A 22,092-nucleotide genomic window follows, 5' to 3' on the forward strand; every position below is an offset into this window, starting at 1 on the left:
ACACATTGCTGTCTGTTTAGCAAAAAGTTTTAAATCAGAGTAATGCAACATTTTTTACGTCACATTCTTCCAATTTTTTGAGCAGGATAGCATGACCAACAGTATCGAATGCTTTCGATAGATCTATAAAGATTCCTAGAACGAATTCTTATTAACAAATGAGTAATTGATGCTATTTACAAGATCTACGACTGCATGTTCGGTTGAAAATTGCTTTTGAAAGAGAAACAGCTAGTCCACAAAAACGAAAAGAACAGTTTGATGTTGCTAAAACAATTTCAGTTACAAAACTGTCAAATTACACCCTTTTTTTATCTCATTTAATTTATCAAAATACCTGTTTTTAAGCACTAAATTTCGGTAGATATGACCATGTCTTTATTTCTGTTTTTCAATCAATCAATCAATCAATCATATATATTCTGAAAATAAATTTTCACGGCTATTTACAAATAGTATTGAAATACTAATCTCAAGTAAATACCTTAAAAAAATAGTTTACTTATATACAATTAATCTTTGTAATAATAATAATAATAATATTAATAATAGTAATAACAATAATAACAGTAACAATAATAGTAATAATAATAATAAAGTAATTATAATAATTTAAATAAATCGGTATTACTTTTCATACAGCAATCGTTTTTACTTACAAAGTTACAGTTACAAACAGTAATAAACTGACAAAACGTAACAACTTACGATGACATAAAAACGACTACTGCTAAAAAAATTATAAAGATTTAGTAAATATATTAATATAATCATAGTTGTTATAATATAATAATCAAAATATATTGCAAATATTATGACCAAATAAATAAATACAACATAAACAGAAAAACACTGAGAAAATCAAAACAAAACAAAAGTTACAACAAACATTAAAAACAAAACAAAAAATTACCTTTGGCAAAAAAAAAAACAAAAAAAAAACAACAGAAAAAAAGGATTAAAAAAAATAATAATACACGGTAGAATAAAACATATGTAATAAATGGCTAAAATGAAAATAAAAACAAATAATATGTAACTGTATAAAAAAAAAATTATATATCATTAAAAATAAATAATAATTAAAAATAAATAAAAGACTAACAAAAAATAATAAGTAAAACTATATACGCTAAAAAACTGAAGAAAAATAAATACATAATAAAATAAATAATCCTAAGAAATAAATGAAAGAAAACTAAAGAAATAAATGAAAAAATAAAAAAAATCTTGATTTGCCGATCGTGGTTCCGAAAAAAAAAAGACCACTAAAAAGACCACTATCCAATTCTTTGTAATAACTATAACTTTGTAATAACTATAACTATTCAGGACAAGTTTTAAAAAAAAAAAATTGAGCAACATCAGCATTTTTGTGATTGGACTCGTCCCAGTAAAATTATGGTAAACATTTAAATTTTAGGTGTTACGTTCGTTTTTAAATATTTTAAGTTATTTCATTGGATTTGTTGGCCCAAAATATGAAAAAGGTACAAATTTTCAGCTTTCCAGCACACATATAACAGAAACTAGGACCAAAACGTAGGGGCGTAGTGATAAGGCAAATTTTGTCTTTTTTTAGCCCCGGTCATGTAAATTTTATTTATATAAAACGGCATTGTATTCTTTTTTTTAATGACGAAATAAAAAAACAAAAAACATTTTTAAAAATGGCGGATTTTTGTTTGTTGGAGGCAAATTTAAAATAGCTATATCTTAGGAACCGATTAAAATTAGACAATAAAATTTTCAGGATATTCATAGTTTACTAAAATCTTTAAGTGGTTTAAAAATCTGAGACTTAGGGTTGCATGCCCTAGATGTTTTCACACGGAATCGCCCAAAAGAGCAGCATAAGTTTTTTATAGAAAATACTCTTAAAACCGTCAATACACACTTTCGTTCAACAGGTTTAGGAGAAGTAGAAATTTCATTCAGGTTAGATAACTTTAGAAAGCTTCTGGATTCTGCATTGCAAAGCTGCTTTAAATGAGTCCATTTTGCAATCCTTGTTACTCAGTTATTATCAAATATTAATTCCTGAGTTTTTTCAGTAAACCAAAGATTACGAATATTTTTTATGAGGTGCACAAAATCATAAAGTAAATACTTTCCATCTACTGTTAACCATGGTTTTCCCGGAACGAATGTGTACATTAAAAAAAAAAGCCTGATTCTCTACTCCCTGATCCCTGAAAGCTATTATATGTGATGGGAATCTTTGACATGATTCCCATCACATATAGTAGCTTTTACATTTGCACTGACTGAATCAATTATTTGATTGGTTAAATTAATCTGTTAAAATAAAATATCAGATCGTAATTTTGATATTGGTATCTTTTTAATAAACACCTTTGGACTCCTGTTTAAATAAAAAGTCATAATATCTAACAATATTCAAGGAACTTAAAAAACGAAGTATCTCATCAAACTTAGACCAGGTGTCTACAGTTATGATTCGATTTACTGTTAAGCTAAAAATGTGACACTTAATCCCATAATGAAATGTTTCAAAGGTAAGATTGTCATAAATTAAAAAATTGCAAAGATTTTATAACAACATAGCCATCAACCATAAACGATATAACTGGATATTGGTGATCACTGCTATTGATAAACTTGTTTTTAATGTCAAAAAAAGTAGCTTTATCCCTTTTAAGAAATGTGTCTAGCTCGTCATCTAATGTACTTCTAATGCCACTTAAATATCTTTTGGTAGTTCATTCAGTTGGAATTTGAGATAAAGGTATTCCCATCCAAACAGAAGGAGGATTTTTTGGTCGGCGTTATCCTCCACGCACTTTAACTGTATCAAAATAACAGTATACTTGGTTGCTTCTTTCTACGATCTTCCAAGCACAAGATCAGGTTGAATCGTATTTTAGGTTGAATCATATTTTATTAGCCAAATTCATTTCAGAGGCCTGGTCTCGAAATTAATTCGATGTAGGGAAAAAAGTAAAGATGGTTACTTTGTTGTTAAAAAAAATCAACTAAACAATACTGTCGTTGCTACTATTAGTTCTTAATTCATCATGATTAAAAACGTAAATGATTTAAAAGATACTTTCGAGGAATTGCAAAAGAAAATGCAAATGTATTTACGTTTTTTAAAGCTAAAAGAAAAAAAGGAAGCCTAATAGGCTATTGAATATTGTTATTAAATAGCAAACATGTATTTTTAATGAAGTATCTCTTAAAGTACCGAAAATTACAGCTGAATGGTCAACAAGATTAAAAATTAGTGAAGATGTCGTTTACAGATATTGTGACCATAAAAAGGAAGGGAACTGCGTCTTCCTGAAAAAACAAAAAATGCAACGAAGTTGCAAAATAAAAGAGTTACCTGGTTGAATGTTACATGCATTAAATCTATGAGTATAAAATTATATATTGACTATTTAAGATCAGTTGTTTTACTTTTTGATTGATTTATTCCTAAAATAGAACATTGAAGTTGTCCTGTTAGTTCTAGTAGGTTGTGTACTGGGTTTACTTTCACTTTTGTGTTTACTTACTTTCACTTTTGTGTTTTTTAAAACACAATAATGATAAAATACTAAATACAATAAAAACTATAAAAGAAAAGATTTAGGCTCTTTCTTGCACAGAACAGTTACAATGGGTAATCATTTTGTAAAATTAACTGAGTTCTTAATAAAAAAGATGACAATTGCTATATCAGCATATCCAGAGCTAAACTATTTTTAAACAGATCTATCATTGTTTAAAAATTGTAATAACACTTTTAAGAAATGGCTGTTTAGTTGTAACGTGTTTATTTTGTACAAATGAAATTGAAATTTCAAAGCGAATCATTTGTCTGTCAACATTTATGTTATAAATGCTCACAAAGAACTGCCTTTGTTTTATCAGATTATATTTGTTTTAATACCTCATTATTTGATCCAATTATACTTCACATAGATAAAACTAAAATTGAAAATATTGACTTCTATATTAATAAACTCACGGAAGATTCAAATTATAATAATACTTGAAGAAACTTCTTCTAACACTTTTAAAATTATACCAAAATTGTCGCTATCATTCGAAATAAGACTGAAAATACTGATGTACAAAGAACATATGATGGTTTAAAAGGCATAGCATATTTCTCATTAATAGAAAACTTTTTAATACTGGTATTGTATATATTGACCTCAGTAACCGCATGGCTCCAAATTGATATGGTATTCATTACATAAGCATAGAACAAAATACAAAAAAGTAGCATGATTACAGAAAACATAAAGTTACAGCTGCTTGACTATCTAACTTACTTGGTTTTTTTGGAAAACTTATAAAGTTATGTTATATTGGAATGTTTTTTAGAATGTTTTTTACACCAGGCCTAAGCCATTTAGAAAATATTCAAAAAGGTAAATTATTTGAAAACTTCTTTCTAAAGCAAAAGTTGAAAAATACCAATACTTTATTAGCCTAATCAACAATAAATATGGTTGCAGCCCTAATAAATTAGATCTATCAAGAAGTTTGTTAGACTAGAACACTCAAGATTTTGTTAATTGTGTTGGGCCATGAAAAACAAGTAAAAAATTTTCTTCAATTTTATGTTCAATGCCAGCTACAGATTGAGTGTACAGATGCAATACATCAAACATTTTTAAATTAAACAAATTAATACCTTATTAGTAATTGTTGAAGAAACAGTAAATTCAATATATGATTAAAAGAAAATGAAAAACTGAAATTATCTTGAAATCAAGTTTTGCAATCTAATTTTGTTATGTTAAAAGTCAAATTTGACAATCTGGTTTTGTTATGTTAAAATCATTAAGAAAATTTATAAAAAACTTAAAGTTTTTTGCCATTGTAATTTTTTCGAGATAAAAGCAATTTTAACATTTTGAAAATTTTATTTTTAAATTTGTTTATTTAAAGGGTTCGTTTTATAATTTTCATAACAATAATTTTCTTTCTGCTGAATTTTATTTTTGTTTTTTCATATCACTTTATTTTTATGATTGATTCAAGCTTTATTTTAGCTAGTCAGTTTTTTTTTGCATCTTTTTTCTTATTATTTAACTGAAATAATAATGTCTGGCAAATTCTTTGTATTTCTGGCAAACTGTTTGTATTAAATCTCTCTTTTTATAAACTTGTTTTAAACAACTTCGTATAGGTTGTTTGTACACTTTCTGATCTTGGTAAACGATAGTATTTGAGCAGACCATTCAAATCTTTTGATTTAAAATTTTTATAAAGCATAAAGCAGAAGCACAATACAATTAAAACGTTAAAAAAATTTAGCCAAAAAAAGTATAAATATTAAGATGTGGAACACTTGTTGATAGTTTATCAAACTGAAAAGCTACCATTTTTATTTTTTTCCTAACATCGTAAACATAAGTGTGCGGACCGCGGTTAATGAATTTGGCTAATACGGCCTGATTTGTTGCATTTTCTGTAAAAAATTATGAGGCCAGTTTTTTTATGGCGAATTTTTATTTTATCAAGATGTCGAGGAATACTTGAGATTATCATCATGTAATTACATTATGCTGTACAATATTTTTCGCTAACTGATTCCCTGTTTCAGTATATTCCAATAACATATGAAATACTGAAATAGGCCTTCAAATAGCTATGTATCAAAATGTTACTAAAACACTTACATATTGCAAAGACTACTTACAACTCTTATGAGGAAATAAAAACAAAGGTTTGTAATTTTATATGTATTAAAGATTTGAAAAAAAAATCTTTTATTAGCATTAGCTATCAGTTCTTTTTCTTTTTTAAAACTCTTTTACCAGATCTTTTCTTGCAGGATCTGTAGTTTCTTTTTGTAAATTATGATAAAAAATATTATTAACAATTCGAGATCCATATTTAATTCCCCATTCTTGGTGATTCTCGCATGTAAAATCAACACTGCTATAATAAATCTTAAAAATTTGTTCTGAAAAACTGTTAATTGATAAAGAATAACTGCAATGTTTGATTTGAATTAGCAACCAGACAATCTTTAATGGCCTTATTATAAAAGGACAAAAATAGACTTCGACAAAGCACTAATTGCAATAATTTTAATTACAACTATCAAAAATGAATTGCCTATAAAAAATGTTTGTCTTTCTAGACAATCATTTTAAAAACGGACACTAAATGAACAATCTCGATTTTTTAATGAGGTATAGAAGATCTATTTAATATATAATTTGGACTTATAACGAGTAATTAAATTTTCACTGCAGCATCGTTTCAAAAACTGAAAACAAGCACAAAATTAAAAATACAATTTTTCTAACAGAAGTTCATTTTTTAATTTTTTGTCCAGCGTGTGCTGTTGATTAAAAAGTTAATGTCTATTTAAAAACCTCAAAATGGACTATTTTGTGCTCAATTGAAGTTCATTAATTACTCAGTTCAGTTGTTTTTCAATTCTCAGTGAATGTGCGTGAAAATTTATTTTTAAAATGCCCTCTCCAGTTTGGGATTACTTCAAAAAAGTTGAAGGTAAGTTTATCATTTAAAAAATTTTCCTTAGTCACTAAAATCTTTACCACCTTCAATAAAATTATTTTAAAAATATGTGATCAAGGAGTTGTCCTTTATAAAATGTGGATTAGTAAGTAGAAGATTCCAATAGGTGTTAAAATTTATTTAGGTTTGTGAATAAAACAATAGTGAAAAAGAAAAATGTTTTTTACTTTCATTTTATTGATGAATATGTACGCAAGTTTTAAACAATAATTAATCATGGGCAATGATCGTCATTTGGAGTTTTGATGTCATTTCAATATTTTTTTAATATTATAAATTTACTACATAACAATTTTCAAATAATACGGTAATGAAACATCAAAATGATATTTAGCTTATCAAAGTGCCAAACGCAGGCTATTATTGAAGAGTTTTATTTTTAAAGAGGATTCGTATCCCTAAATGTGCAAACTTTACCTGCCACACAAATCTAAAATATTTTTATGATTTTTCTTTAAGGGAATGACCCACAGTGCCTGCTCTGTGAAAAAAGTGTTAAAATTAAGAACTGCAATACTACCAACATCAAAAATCATCTGAAATCCAAACATAATAATAAATATCTTGATCTGATTGGGAAATTCAAAGAGAGAAAAGATGAAAAGGCAGCCAGAGAAGCCCTGGTTACTTCGCTTAAAACTGATTTGAAGCAAGTGTCTAAATATCCTGTTAAAAGTGCAAAACAGTTGGAGTTTGACATGGAAATCACAGTATGGCTTGTTTGTGATGGCTATCCCTTTAGAGCTGTGGACACTCCTGCCTATAAAAGGGTGATGACGTACTTAGCACCAAAAGCAAATTTGAAGCACTCTACAACCTTTGCAAAATATAAAGTGCCCTTGCTTTACCTGACACTTGAAAATGCATTACAAAAAAAACTGGAAACAGACCTGAAAGATTGCAAAATGGCCACCTTGACTATGGATCATTGGTCCTCAGTGACAACAGATTCCTATCTTGGTGTAACCTTGCATTACATGGACAAAAACTTCAAGTAAGTTGAAAAGCATTTTTGTTTTGTTGGTTTTTAATGAATGGTCGAGTTTGGATGGACTGGGACTCGAACTCGGGTGCGCTCGCACCAGAGCCAGTATTGCTCACTAAATAGAATTCATCTTGTAGTTATGTCCGAGTTTTTACTTTTTTTTGTTTTTGGTCCGCAAAATTCGTTCTTACTGAGTTATTGCTGGTTATATTGGTCCTTAAATAATTTTTATATCGATGTTTATTTTATATTACAGATTGAACAAGATAGTTTATGAAGTGAAACTTTTTCCTGAGGACCATACTGGTGACAATATTGCCACAACAGTTGATGCTATCATTGAAAAACACAAAGAACTACAAGATATCACAATAACTGCTGTTGTTGATCAAGCAAGTAATATGGCAGTTGGCCTAAGGAAAAGCAAATATGTGGAGTCTCTTGAAGATGGCAGTATGCAATGTTTGGATCACAAGCTCAACACATGCCTGAGGAAATCTATTGTTAAAGATCCTGTTTTGGAAAAAGCTTTTGACAAAGCCAGAAATTTGGCATCAAACATGCATCAATCAGGAAAGAAAAACAAAAAGCTGAGAAGAGCTTGCAGGCTAAGTGATGTAAGAGCCATTAAAATTCCAACTCTCAGCCTAACTCGGTGGAATGGTCACCAGAAAATTCTTGATGCTATTATAAGGATGAGAGTTCCTTTACTGAAGCTCAGCTCTGAAAACAAAGACTTTGGAAAAATTGTCCCCAGCCTTGAGGAAATGGATTTGTTTGAGGAGCTCCTACCATTCTTAACAGAAGTAAAACAACTCAGTGAATGGTTTTCAAATGACAGTGAGCCTAGGATGGACCAAGCTTTGGTCAGAGATTTCTGTCTGTTTGCATGTGCTGAGAAGATGTGCACCTCATCACAAAGCAGCAACACTGCTAAAGCTTTCTTTACTGAGTTTCTAAAAAACCTGCATGAAAAATTTCCTCAAAGAGGGGTTGGAATTTTCCCTATGGCTGTTGGAAATTTACTGCACCCATACTTTAAGGGTCATCTGCTTGGACCAGAGATTCACAATGTAGTTCGAACCTTGGTGTCAAGCCACAAAAATACAGCTCAATTTTAATCACAATCAATGGATACTGACTTGTCTGAGAGCCTGCTTGCCGAACCACCTTCACCAGTTTCACAACCAGAGCCAAGGGATGGTATGATGGCTGCATATGACTTAATGATCAATGAGATAAATAATCTAGATGGATTTGTGCAGGATCGTCATTCCAGTGGTATTCCTCCACTACAAGAAGAATTCAACACTTTCCTCTCCATGCCTAGGCCTGATTCTTCAGTTCTACCTCTGAAGTGGTGGATGATCAATGCCCCAAAACTACCATTGTTAACAGAGCTCCTAAGGGGGTATTTAGGCATGCTAGTGTCTTCAGCTTCATCTGAAAGAGCCTTCTCTCAAGCAGGGCAAGTTATTACAGACGAAAGGTACAATTTGTCTCCTGATCTTGCTAGCAAATGCATTTTTGTGAAAACTAACTTCTCAACTCTGGTCCCCTATGTGGAAAAATGGTTTTTTAGTAAAAGTGACATGAATGAGAAGGATGAAACCTCAGATGAAGAAGCTGAATCTCCTTCATTTTTTGAAGCAACACCTGGTCTGGAGGGACTTATTCACAGGAAGCCCTTGGCAGGCCTGCAGGAAAAAAATCTAATCAATCCTGATTTTCTTAACATTCTATCCTCAGACTGTGAATCTGACTATGATTGGATCTAAATTTTGGAAAATCAACTATTTGTGTAAACATTATTGTCATATTCCGTTTTTTTTATTTTTAAATTTGTCACCATAAAAGTCATTTTAACCATGAAATAAAATTCAAATATAATGTATCGTATATTTTCTTTTTTGTTTCTAAGGGATTTTTTGGGTAATTTAGATTTTATTGGCAAAAATCAATATTTCTGGTTTTATGAAATCAAGTAAATTTAGACAAAATCATAGACACCAAATAGACAAAAAATTATGCTTTGTAGACTTATGAAGTGAAAATTATTTTTTAACTGAGCAATCTTAGGACACCATCAAAAATTTGATAGACACAACAAGGACAAAAAATTAAACATTTGTTGTGTCCATTACAACATACAGAATTGTCTATGTCTGTGTTGTAAGTCTATCCATAGACTAGTCTGGTTACTAATTAGAATAGGAGAAATAATATCTAGAATACTAAAAAGATGACAAATAAAATCAGACAAGGATTGACTTGGACATATAAGTCCACCTCTGGATAATATTTTTTAGATATTCGTTATTAAAAACATCTTGGTCTGTAGAAACCATTTTTTGACCATAAGTTAATCATTTAAATCTTTTTTTCAATTTTTTAGCAATGTAGCCTGCTATAGTAACAGCAACTTCCATGCTATCTTCAGAAAGCTGACACTAATATCTCTGAAGACAACAATGCAATATCTTGCATAATGTTTTCTAATGTAGAGTATTCAAATGTTTGATAAGTATTTTCATCCCAGAAATTAATATCTTCCTTTAGAAGACTTTTTACTGCTAAAATCTTTTCACGGTTGCAAACTTCTAAAAGACTTACAAGAAATCGACCACCGCTCATTTTTCTATACTTACTAAAGCGTATTTCCAAAGGATCACTTTGTGACCTGAAAGTAAGAACAAATGTTTAGCTTTCTTCAAGCAAACAATCAATAAGAGATTTAATGTTGTGATAAGAGCATGAGAAGTTTGTTTGGTTAAAGTAAAATATTCACATGTTGACCAAATTTCATTCCAATTTTCTATTGGAATGAAATTTAGTCTCTATAAAATGTGGGTTTTTTATCTCCTTTTACAGCAGCATTGCCGAGCTGATTGGATGTATTAAACATCTGCTTAAAATTAAGTGCAATAAATAACTTATGAAACAATGATAAAAATTGTGCTGCATCATTTCTTTCAGGTAAATAACTTATAATTGTAGCTGTAGTTGTTTCATCAAAAATTGCTAATGCAATGTTAACAATCAACAACGCAAGGTTAACATCTTATTTATTGTTTCCAGGATGAGTGACCTGATAATTAATTTTCCTCGCTTTTTTCAAGTTTCCATTTAATAATTGGTCTTTTTCATAAACTTTATGAAATAAATCCCAAGTAATAAATCCAGCTGGAACTTCAACTTTGTCTCTAAAGAAATCAAACGAAAAAGAAGGATAAACAAATTTTTTTCCATTCAACAAGTTATTCCTAACATTTTTTATTAAATGGATTATATCATAGAATAGATATGTTTTTAAAACTCCATTATAAGCTGGATGATAAATAAATAGTTTTCCATCTCCAGTATATGATTTATGTAACTCTGAAAATGCATTAACATTGGTAGAATGATTATCTGTAACAATAGCTCTTAGTTTAAAACCTGGTTGGTGCAATGAGGTAATGCACTCATCAATTTCTTTTTTCCCACTTTGATATTGGGCTGATTTCTGCAGATACTTTTTATCCCCAAGAAGCACACAATCACATGATACACAATGTTTTTGTAACAAAACTGTTATAGCTTTATACGCATTTATATCACCACTTTGGATTTTTCTAAGTAAACTAAAAGATGGTAAAGGTAGTTGTTCTAGTAACTTAAGACTGTGTTGAAGTGTGACGTAAAAATAGCGCATAACGTATAATGGATGCAAGTTATGGAGGTCTGTCTTGAGGAGAATAGTATCTAATTTCATTTAACTCTGTCAAAATTGATTCATATCATTGGCTTTATTTCTAATATAGACAGGAAAATTTTCTAACATACTACAGTTTGTTAATTTGCAATTATGATCACTACGAAACCATTCAGGTAAAGAAATATGATTTCTTTATATGACAATGAAACATAAAAATCTTTATTTACAGTTATTGACTCAAAAACAGTTGGTATGCCTGATTTTTCATCAAAACATAGTTTATAATAAACAACACTATCATGAATTTTTTTAAATGTAAAACCTGGCGGAGAATGTTGTTCTGTCAAAGAATCAAGATTAATTATTTTATCAACACTTTGAAAATCTTCAAACTCATCTTTTTCTAAATATCTTGAAGTTGGTTCTTTTCGGGACAACTTTGGAACCCTTAGAGTTGACGATCCACTTATTTCATCGGTTTGAATAGTTGGAACTGGAAGAAGATTCCATTTCAAGGTGCATCTTTTTCTGTAATTAATAAATTTTTCATCAAAATAATTCACAAAAATAGCTGAATATTTTGATGGAGCCAATCATTTCTATTAACAAAGTATATCCATTGTTCTCTCAAATCAAATTTTTCAGGAAAATGAAATGTTGACTTTTTTGGACCATTAGAGTAACCAGTTTTACAGTTTGTAACAACACATTTATTAACCATTTTATTACTAAAACAAAACAAAAAAATGTAACACAGTTGTTTTTAAATATAAAGTTCACTTACATTTATTATTGGAATTATCTTCACTTAAATAACATTGCATAAAAAAGCAGTTCGACTATATACAGTAATAATAATAGACTGTCTGTGTGTCTATTTCATTATTCCACTCTTTAATGGAATATAATGAAATAGGCAATCAGTCAGAATACATTTTTCTACTAATTTGTTGTTTCGATGATTAACATAATTATTTTTTTCTTTCTCGATGATGTTGATGAGTGTTGTTATATTCCACACTGACATGTCATCGGATCTCTGTGTCAGAAGATAAAAAACTGATAATTCTTTAACAGATTTAAGCACTGGAACAATAGCTTCAAAGAGTAGGAACTGTTCATCTGTAGGTACGATTTTCTTCCAATCATCACCTTCTGTATTGCGTAAGTATATGAGTGGAACCTTCAGTTGAAGCATGACGTGCAGCATATCGTAATGGCTGTTCCACCTCTTGGTTACTGTGGAAGGTATTTTGAGATAACTCACATCTAACCTGTCGATTTATGAACCCTGTTCATAAATCTGTTCATAAGGCTGTCGATTTATGAACCCTGTTAGTAAGTGAGCTGGCTTTAAGAAAAGCATCTTTCAGTTCCGGGGTACCCTTAACTGTTCTTTAAAGTGCAGTGTTGAGTTTGTGATCACTGCATGTAACAGAACCTTCTTCTTTAGTTATTAAAGACACACAGTTATTTAGAGCACATGCTATATTTGATGCCTGATCAATAACACACAGTTTATTGGGTATTTTTTTTAATGATTCAGGGTATGAGAGTGTGTTATCAAGTGCTTTTGCAATGTTGATACCAGTGTGTCGCTCTTTGAATAGGCACACTTCTAATGTAAATTACTTTAGAGCAAAGTCTGGCGAGATTAATGTAATGTCACGGACACGTATGAATCATGTGCCCTTGATGTCCAGTGGTCAGTGATTATGACAACCTGATTAAGATCTATGAGCTCTTTTTCTATAACTTCATGCATTACTACCTTTAGTGTATGGTAAAGCTGAGGGAATTTATTTTTTGAGAAAGTCGTTGATTGTTTTATTGTAGCATTTGGTAATATTTTGTTCATAAACCTCTTAAAATTTTCAGAATCAGCAAAACTAAACGGCAAGCACCCAGTAGCAATCAAAGTAATGATGTCATGATCAACTACTAATTGACACCGATCTTGAAGTGGCCACTTTGTAACCGCCTTCTTCGGGAGAGTGAGAGCTTTGAAGGCTACATCTTTTGCGGATCATGAACCACCTGCCTCGATTACGTTTAGTTCTTCATCTACTTGTGATCTCCGCTCGTCTTCTGTTTTTTTAAAGTTCGATGAATAACTTCCTATGTTGTGTTTGAATATGCTTTCGCAAGCCAGTAGTATTTGCTTGCTTTGTTACAAGCTTATTTCCACAAGTTTTACACAGAGCAGATTCTCCTTAAAATGTAAAATACAGTTTAATAACAAAAAAAAAGGTTTTACTTTTTTATTATTATTTTATTTTATTTTTAATTAAAACAACAGAGCCGGGACGCTTTGAATTCACTTGGGGCCTGAGGCAAAATTAAGTTTTGGGGGCATTAACTGAAAATTTTACCTCTAAAAAATGTCAAAAGAGTTAAATAATTTCAGAAATTTTATTACCAAAAAAAGACCCTTTAATAGGCGTGAATTTAATTTTTTTTTTTTACAATTAGTTACTAGGTATCTTTTTATGAAACAAAAACAAATTCAGAGTGGGCCGGCGTACAACCTGGCCATCAATTTAGCACACTGTGCTTTGCGATTTATGAATTATTGCTCCACCAATTAAATTAATTTTTTTTTAAATCCTTATAGTTAATAAACAATAATAGTTATAACGTAAAAATGTCAAAAAAAAACCCTGCATTTTTAGTTAAAAAAAAATTAAAAAAATTAATTTCTCATGAAAGACTTGAACTTAGAACTCCGTGCTGAGATGCGATAACTTTATCCGCTTGGCCACGCAAACTTACGATCTTATGATTTATGTTATTATATGTAACAATAATTTTGCCCGTAACTAATTATAGAATTATTTCTCGACATTGCCAGCAATTACCTTTTGAGATAAAGTATAAAAAATACTTAGTAAGTAGTGCTTATCTATATTTTTCTTGAAATAATCCCAGATTAAAGATGTTGTAAAAGGCATGACGAGTGAAGATTAGTTTGATTACGATATTTACGATACCACGAGAGATTTAATTAAAGTAACGATACCAGAAGAGAAATTAAAATATGAATGCAATATCTCACAATTAATTAAATTAAAATAACTGTAGTGACTGTTACGAAATCAATTCCCTTTGAACAATCATTTTTAATAAGCGTTTAGAACAATCATTAACGATTGCGTTTAGAATGATCATTAGTTTAATTAATTATTAGAATAATAATTATTAGTTTAATTAATTATTAGAATAATCATTAACATCACAAGCAATTCCCTTTAGAGAATTATATGAAAAACTCTAATTAATGATAGTTACAAAACTAATTCCCTTTGAACAACCATTTCTAATACTCGTTTAGAATAATCATTAACCATTGCATCACAAGCAATTTTCTTTGGAAAATTATAGGAAAAACACTCTTTAATGATTGCAAAACGATTCCCTTGGAAATTAATCCGCACAGAAAATTTTCGCTTGAATGGAATAAAAATTCGATAGAGTTTGGAATAACGACATGAAAAATTACACATTGCAGGGGCTGATCCAGGTCATTGTTCTAGGGGGGTAGTCGGACCAAAAAAAATATAAAAATAAGGTTTGCGTTTTTTACAAAATAAAATAACTGTTTCATTTGATATTTAGAATGATTTTAGAAAGGTTATAAGATAGTTAGTAATAGTAAATATATTGAATGGTTATATAAACTTTTTTCAATTTTTCTTATTTTTTAGTTTTATCAATAATATTTTGAAGTTTGACGTTTCTTAGGTAGGGGAAGGGGGTAGTTACCCCGAATACCACCCCCCCCCTCCCTTCCCTTTTTGTCCGCCCTTACACACTGTTTAACATAATTTAACAATTTTAAAAAATTTAATATAGAAATAAATGTTGAAAAAATCATTTCTTTCCTTTTAATCACGGTAAAAAATATTGTAATAAGGATAACAAATGAGAAATTAAAATACAGAAGTGGTACCACACAATTATTTAAATTAAAACAAAGATATCAGATGAGAAATTAAATGATAGACATGATGCCATACAACCAGCTTACAGAACTTTTTTTTATAATAAATAAGCCATATATATATATATATATATATATCTCATTAATTATACGAATTTACTATTTCAAATTACAAACCGTTTATAAAAATAATATGGATGTTATCATGATGACCCGAGTTGCAATACCAAATGATATTATTGGTACCAAACAATACCAACATAACCGATAACTTTTGATACTAGTATCGATATCGATACCGTAAGGTATCGCACCGAGATCAAATGATACCTACATAAACGATACCTTCAATACCAGTATCGCGTGATCTCGATATCGATACTGTATGGTATCGCACCGATACCAGACGAGAAATCGAGACTCGAGACCGTGTCTAATGAATAGGCCTGTAGTAGAGAACGCTATGATTGCGAGAAACAGCCGTGGGATAGCACTGCAGTGCTATCGTTTGATACCACGATAATGACATTTAGATACTAATTAATAAAGATATATAGGAAAACTTAAAAAAAAATTTAATCGAACAATTCTAAAAAACGCAAGTAAAAAGTTTTGGGGTATACTGTTTAAGAGATTGTGGTCAGAATTTCTTGTTCAGTATTTCTCAACTTGTTATAACTTTATCAATTTGTATTTAAATGTCAATATCACTTTTTTTTACAAGCATTCTTTTATTTTATCTATATTTTTGATTAGAAAAAGTTTTTATATTAAAAATAAAAAAAAATTCACGTTGTTAAACTTTTATAAATAACAACAAAAGAAAAAAACATTTAACAAAGCGACAATTCTATAAAAGCGCTAACATAGCTTTAATTTTTTAACATTGTAGTATAAATAAAATTATTTCTTCGTAGAGCTTTCAGCAGAGTGGCGCAGAGGAAGCGTGCTGGGCCCATAACCCAGAGGTCGGTAGATCGAAACTACCCTCTGCTACATACGATTTTTTTTTCACATTAAAAAAGAAAAATTTAAATTAAATAATAATATTTTAAATAAATAATAATTTTGTCATTTAGAGTTGACACAATCATAAACATTTCACGCACAACAGCAGGAATAGAGGGACTATGGTAGGACTTTAAAAAGACCAAATTCAAACTTCTTGCGCTGGTATAGTATAAGATTTTGAAATCTTATACTATATCTGCGCAAAAAGTTTTTCTAAAACAAGAACTTTAAATATAAAAACGTACTTATTTAACAGCGAATCCCCCTCTTAACGACAGTTTTCTTAATTTTGCAAAAACTTTGCTTTCAGACTTCAATTAAGTTTGTTTTAGTTAACCTTGAACAATTAAGTAAGGTTTTTTTAAATTATATAATAGTCAAACAATGAGTATATATGATAATATCTATCGGAAATATATTTTTCTGATTTTTTTTTTAAATGTCGTAAGATAAAACATTTTATTGGTGTTTTTATTCTTTTTACAAAGCAAAATTATCTCTAATATTTCAAAAGTTATGTTTTAGTAACACCCTTACGGGGCCGTCCATTAATTACGTCAACATTTTTTCGGCAATTTTTACCTAGTTTCATCCAATATGAAATGGAATCATTAGGTTCAAGCAGCTACAAGTAAAGCACAAAAAATCTTATATTTAATAAGAAATAGCTTTACTTGTCTTGATACTGAAATGGTAAGGCAATTATACACATCGCTGGTTAGACCACACCTGGAATTCGCAGTTCCAGAGTGGAGTCCAGGTAATAAAAACGATATCAATGACCTAGAGAAAATTCAAAGACGAGCAACAAAGCTAGCACCTGAACTAAAACATCTAAGTTATACTCAAATATTGGCAAAGTTGGGTCTCACAACTCTGGAAACAAGACGTACAAGAGGTGATCTTATTGAGTTTTTCAAAATAACAACTGGTATTGATAAGATATTGTGGTATAAAGAGCTTCATAAAGCTTCTTACCAAAGTCTAATAGGTCATTTAATGAAATTTGAAAGAGAATTTGCAAAAACAACCCTGAAACACAGTTTTTTTACGAACAAAGTGATACCTCATTGGAATGCTTTACCTGAAAAAGTGGTTTCTGCAATAAAAGTAAATTCTTTTAAAGCTAGACTAGATAAACATTTGTTAACGGCTGTTAAAGTATAAATTTTAAATTTTATGCTCCGCGACAATATTCGTTACAACGGCTTGTATTACTATTAGTGAGTCCAAATAATCGTTTTTTTACGTTATCCGGGTAATCAAGTATTTATTTTTTTAATTACCCGGGTACCCGGGTATCCGGGTAAACGAAAAAAAATTTACCCACACCATGTTGTGTTAATTAAATAAAATGCAACAATTTTAGTTTTAAATATATTTTTTATTTAAAAAATAATACTTTAAAAATACAAGTTTGTCAACTGTTTCCATTTTTAACTGATTTCGGGTTTTTGTGACAAAAGCTGAAGCTACCGAAAACACTCTTTCACTTACTGTTGACGTTGGTTGTATTGTCAATAATGCTGTAAAAAGTTTTCCAATAGAGTCACCTCGTTTTGAACAATCTTTCTCCCACAACTTCATTTCTTTTTCCAATGTGGATTTTCTCTCATTATTTTCTTTCGGAACAGTCATAATTAATTCAATTGTTTTTTGGAGTTCATCATAATTTGAAACCAAACCATTATTTGAAATTATTTCTTCATTTTCAATTGTTAACTCTGTATCCATCTGTGTGTTTGCAGGATCTTCATTGAACAGCCTTTTGAAGGTTTCTTTAGCCAATAAATGATTAGAACTTTTTTTTAAATAAGTAAAATGGCAGGTAATCTCAGGTTTAGGATAATTTCCAGATTGTAAAAAACGCAAGAGTGATACAACATCCTCATTTCGTCTTTCTTCAATTCTTTTCTTCAAAGCAGTGAACATTTCCATGGCTAACTGCGTATTTGTTTCTTTTAGTTTGTTTAGCAAAAAAATCCATACTCCTTCAGCTTTTAAAAGATTATTATTATCTTTACTGAGCTCTTTAACAGCAAGCTCAACCGGTTGTAAAACATGTGATATTTCTTCTAAAACTTTGATATTTTTTTGTGAACATTTTTGCTGACCTAACTCCATTAGAGTCTTTTGTATACAATCGTATATTTTTATGAAACGATTTACCATTGGTATTATTGAGTTCCATTTTGTTTTGCAATCGAGTAGCAATCGTAACTTTTTGCCTTCTTGATCTATTATATGCTTTTCAAGAACACTGCTTCGAACTGAAGAATATTTGAAAAATTTAATAATTTTTCGTGTTTCATCAAGAATTTTGCCAATGTCTTCACGAAAGATTGGTAATTGTCTAACTAAATCTTTTTGGAAATTTAAGTTACCATCAAAAGCAAATGCATCAGCTACCTCATCATTTTGTTCGGTAGTTTCAACACAATCATCATCTGCTAAATTTTCATCATATTCTAAATTCTCATCATCTTGGAAATTTGTATCAATTACCGCATCATCATTCGTAATTAAACTCCCACTTTTTTTATAAAATACATCAAGTACAGCAAGATGTATAGCATGGTTGTAGCATAACTGAGAAAATGGTAAAATATTTTTCCCATATTTTACCATGACTGTTGCTCCATCATGTGTGGATCCGACGATATCATTATCCATTTCAATTCCATAATCTTTAAGTTTTGCTTTTACCAAATCGATAGTGGCATTTGAATCACAAGAACCTATTATTGCAGATAGACCCAAGACTACAGGTGGCTTTGTTGCTGAATGAAGAGTGATATTCATGAACCTTCTAACGTTTATATCACTCCATTCATCGACAGTAATACTGAATCTCTCTCCAAATTTTTTTTGCTCTAATAACGACGCCATTAATTCTTCTTTTTTTTCTTTATAAAAATCCATTATATATTTCATTGCCGTTGTTTCACTTTATGGCATTTTATAATTACGACTTGCTACGAAACCCCTAATGGCTTCAGATGAAGTAATTCCTTTGATGCTAAATCCATCTTTTGTCGCACAATTTCGCCAATATTTCATTCAATGATTCTCGACTTATGAAATTTATTATTCCATTTCCGACTGATTTCGTGTTTTTCGAAGAAGACGCATCATTTTCATTTTCAATTTATTTTTTGTAAAGATATGCTATGTAATTTTAAATGATTAATCATTCCAGTAGTATTAGATCCCGGACGTTGAATTATAGATTTGCATATGTTACAAACTGACTCCGATTTCTCTTTTTTTGTAAAATATTTCCATACCTCTGATTTTTTCGAAGACATTTCTGGGTACATGTAAATAAATCACTAAAATAAAAAATCACAACATAAAAATTGAAAATTGAAATTTATACGTATTTAAATATGCATTTATTACTTGAAATTTAGTACATTTTACTCAAAACACTTCACTTACCAAAGGCAGCTATATATATTAGAAAATTAAGTATTTATTTTATTTATTTAACAAATTTTTTTTTAAATATTTCACTTTCTTGCAAATTTTACGTCGTACAACTTCAAATTACAAAAGTTATTTATTTTATGTAACTTAGTTAAAAAAAAAATCAACGGTTGCTAAGCAACTTTATTACTCGATTGATTAATAGTTAAATGAATGTGCAATATTTACATTTTTTTGTTTAAATATTATACTCGATACTCGAAAAAAATATTCCGAGTAGTCGACTACTCGGAACTTGCTTATAAAGTATCAATTACTCGGGTACTCGGGTAACGATAATCGTAATTGGATTCCCTAATTACTATATTACTATAAAGAAATCGTAACTATTAAAAATTTTGATAAGATCTTCAAGATCTTCTTTACAAAACAAGTTTATTTTTATAAGTTGTTATATTACGATTAATAATTGCAAACTTAATATATATATATATATATATATATATATATATATATATATATATATATATATATATATATATATATATATATATATATATATATATATATTGTTCTTTATTACAATATTTAATACAATATTTACAAATATATCAATAAGAAAAATTACATGCAAAGAAATCGTTAAAAAAAAAAAAATAATAAAGAATAAAGATTAATAAATAAACGAAAATAATAAGAATATGATTGCACTAGGTACATCCAAATGCACTTTAAGGTTGTCCAAAAGGTTGTGTAGAAGAATTTATCACTATATATATATATATATATATATATATATATATATATATATATATATATATATATATATATATATATATATATATATATATATATATATATATATATATATATATATATTTGTTTTTGCGTGGATACACACTAAAAAAAAAAGTAGAAATTTCTACCTTAGGGTAGGATATGTGATATACCCTTAGTAAGGTATAATTTTCTACCTTTTAGGGTAGAAAATTATATTAAAAACAATTATTTCTCATACAATTTTCTAACTTAAAGGTATAATTATCTACCTTATAAGGTAGAAAATTATATCTTACTAAGGGTATATCACATATCCTACCTTAACTAAAAATTTCTACCTTTAATTTTTAGTGTGTAACGTTAGCATTTAGGTAATTTGGGATAACGGTAGTAACCAACGTGCCCGTCAACAGGCCTACCTCTAGATAATGTTAAATATTTATCATAATATTTTTATCGTAATTTATGTACAATTATGTAGATATTTTCGTTCTAAAAATAATTTTAGTGTTTTTTTTTTTAATTTAGTTTAGAGACAAAGTTTTTAGTTCTAGTTTTTATTCAGTTCAATAATTTTAGTTTTAGCTTTTATTTAGCTCATGTTAAGATAATTCTAGTCCTATTTTTTATTTAGTTCAATTTTCGTTTGTTTCATCTAATTTTAATGTAACTTGATGTATAAATAATATTGGCATATATAATTAATGGAAGTAGAACTTAGTGCCATATACAAACATAAAAATGAGAAGACTTAATTAAATGTAACATGATACACACAGTGGCTTGGCTAGTGATTCAGAATCCCTTTTCCCTTCCCCTTCCTATAAAAAAATAAAAAAACTCAACAACAACCTGTCATTAGGGCTCCAAAATTTAAAAAAACTTTAATTATTAGGTATAATTAAAAAAAAAAAAAGCTCTTCAAATTTGGTAACAATAAAAACTAATGGTTATTGTATTAACTTTAATAATAACTCATTTTTTTTGCAAATAAAGTGATTATATGATTATCATAATTAAGTTCAACATGTACAGACTTATAGTTCCTCGTCAAATAAAACTAGGAAAAGATTTTTACCACATAACTCCCACGCAAATAATTTATTCAAGGATCTCCAATTAGTAAATTTTTCTAACTACGTAAAAATTTAAAACTATCTTTAATTTGCATTAATTATACAATTTTGTATAGTTTTTTATTTGTATATTTAATATTTTATTTATCAACCTATCTATAAATAAGTTCGCATACGTTATTGAATATTTACTCTAAAATGATAAAACAAGTTGTTTGTTTCAAAATAAACACAATTCTCAAACAGATAAACAAACCTTAAGATTTGTTGGGTTCTTTCCACATAGCTTTGTATTGCATACTTTTTCACCATCAAAGAAGACTAAACATACTGATTTTTCGGATAACGCGTGACGCGTTATCCGAAAATTCAGTTTGTTATGGAAATGGTTTAATTACGACGCGTTACGCGTCGTAATTAAATCATTTCCATACTAAACTATTCCTCTTTCTAACAGCACAAAGTTTACTCAAACTCATCATGTAGGGGAAGGTTGCGTAAGATGAGCAGGTTCCTAAGATGGTATAACCCTTTTTACGGGTAGACTAGTGATTTGTTGTGTTTTTCTTTCAATTTAGCTTTTTTCAGTTCGAATAAATATATTCGAACTATTTAATAACTATATTCAATTAAGTTCGAATAATATATTATTATGATACAT

At 29.1% G+C, this 22,092-nt stretch overlaps 1 protein-coding gene and 1 non-coding gene across 2 annotated transcripts; both read left to right on the plus strand.

Annotated features, from left to right (window-relative positions):
- The first annotated feature begins 16,059 nt into the window (after positions 1-16,059).
- trnam-cau (transfer RNA methionine (anticodon CAU)) lies at positions 16,060-16,131 on the plus strand. Its single transcript has one exon. It is a non-coding gene; the product is annotated as a tRNA-Met (tRNA).
- A 705-nt stretch (positions 16,132-16,836) lies between these two features.
- Positions 16,837-17,313, plus strand: LOC136085617 (uncharacterized). Its single transcript, XM_065806941.1, has one exon. The coding sequence runs from the start codon at positions 16,837-16,839 to the stop codon at positions 17,311-17,313; it is 477 nt and encodes a 158-aa protein (XP_065663013.1).
- Positions 17,314-22,092: the final 4,779 nt, after the last annotated feature.

Source organism: Hydra vulgaris, chromosome 09 (genome assembly GCF_038396675.1).
Source record: "Hydra vulgaris chromosome 09, alternate assembly HydraT2T_AEP".
Taxonomy (NCBI): domain Eukaryota; kingdom Metazoa; phylum Cnidaria; class Hydrozoa; order Anthoathecata; family Hydridae; genus Hydra; species Hydra vulgaris.

Bases quoted from the DNA above. Each gene is read 5' to 3' on its own strand.
- LOC136085617 (XM_065806941.1), top strand. From the start codon at position 16,837: ATGGTAAGGCAATTATACACATCGCTGGTTAGACCACACCTGGAATTC.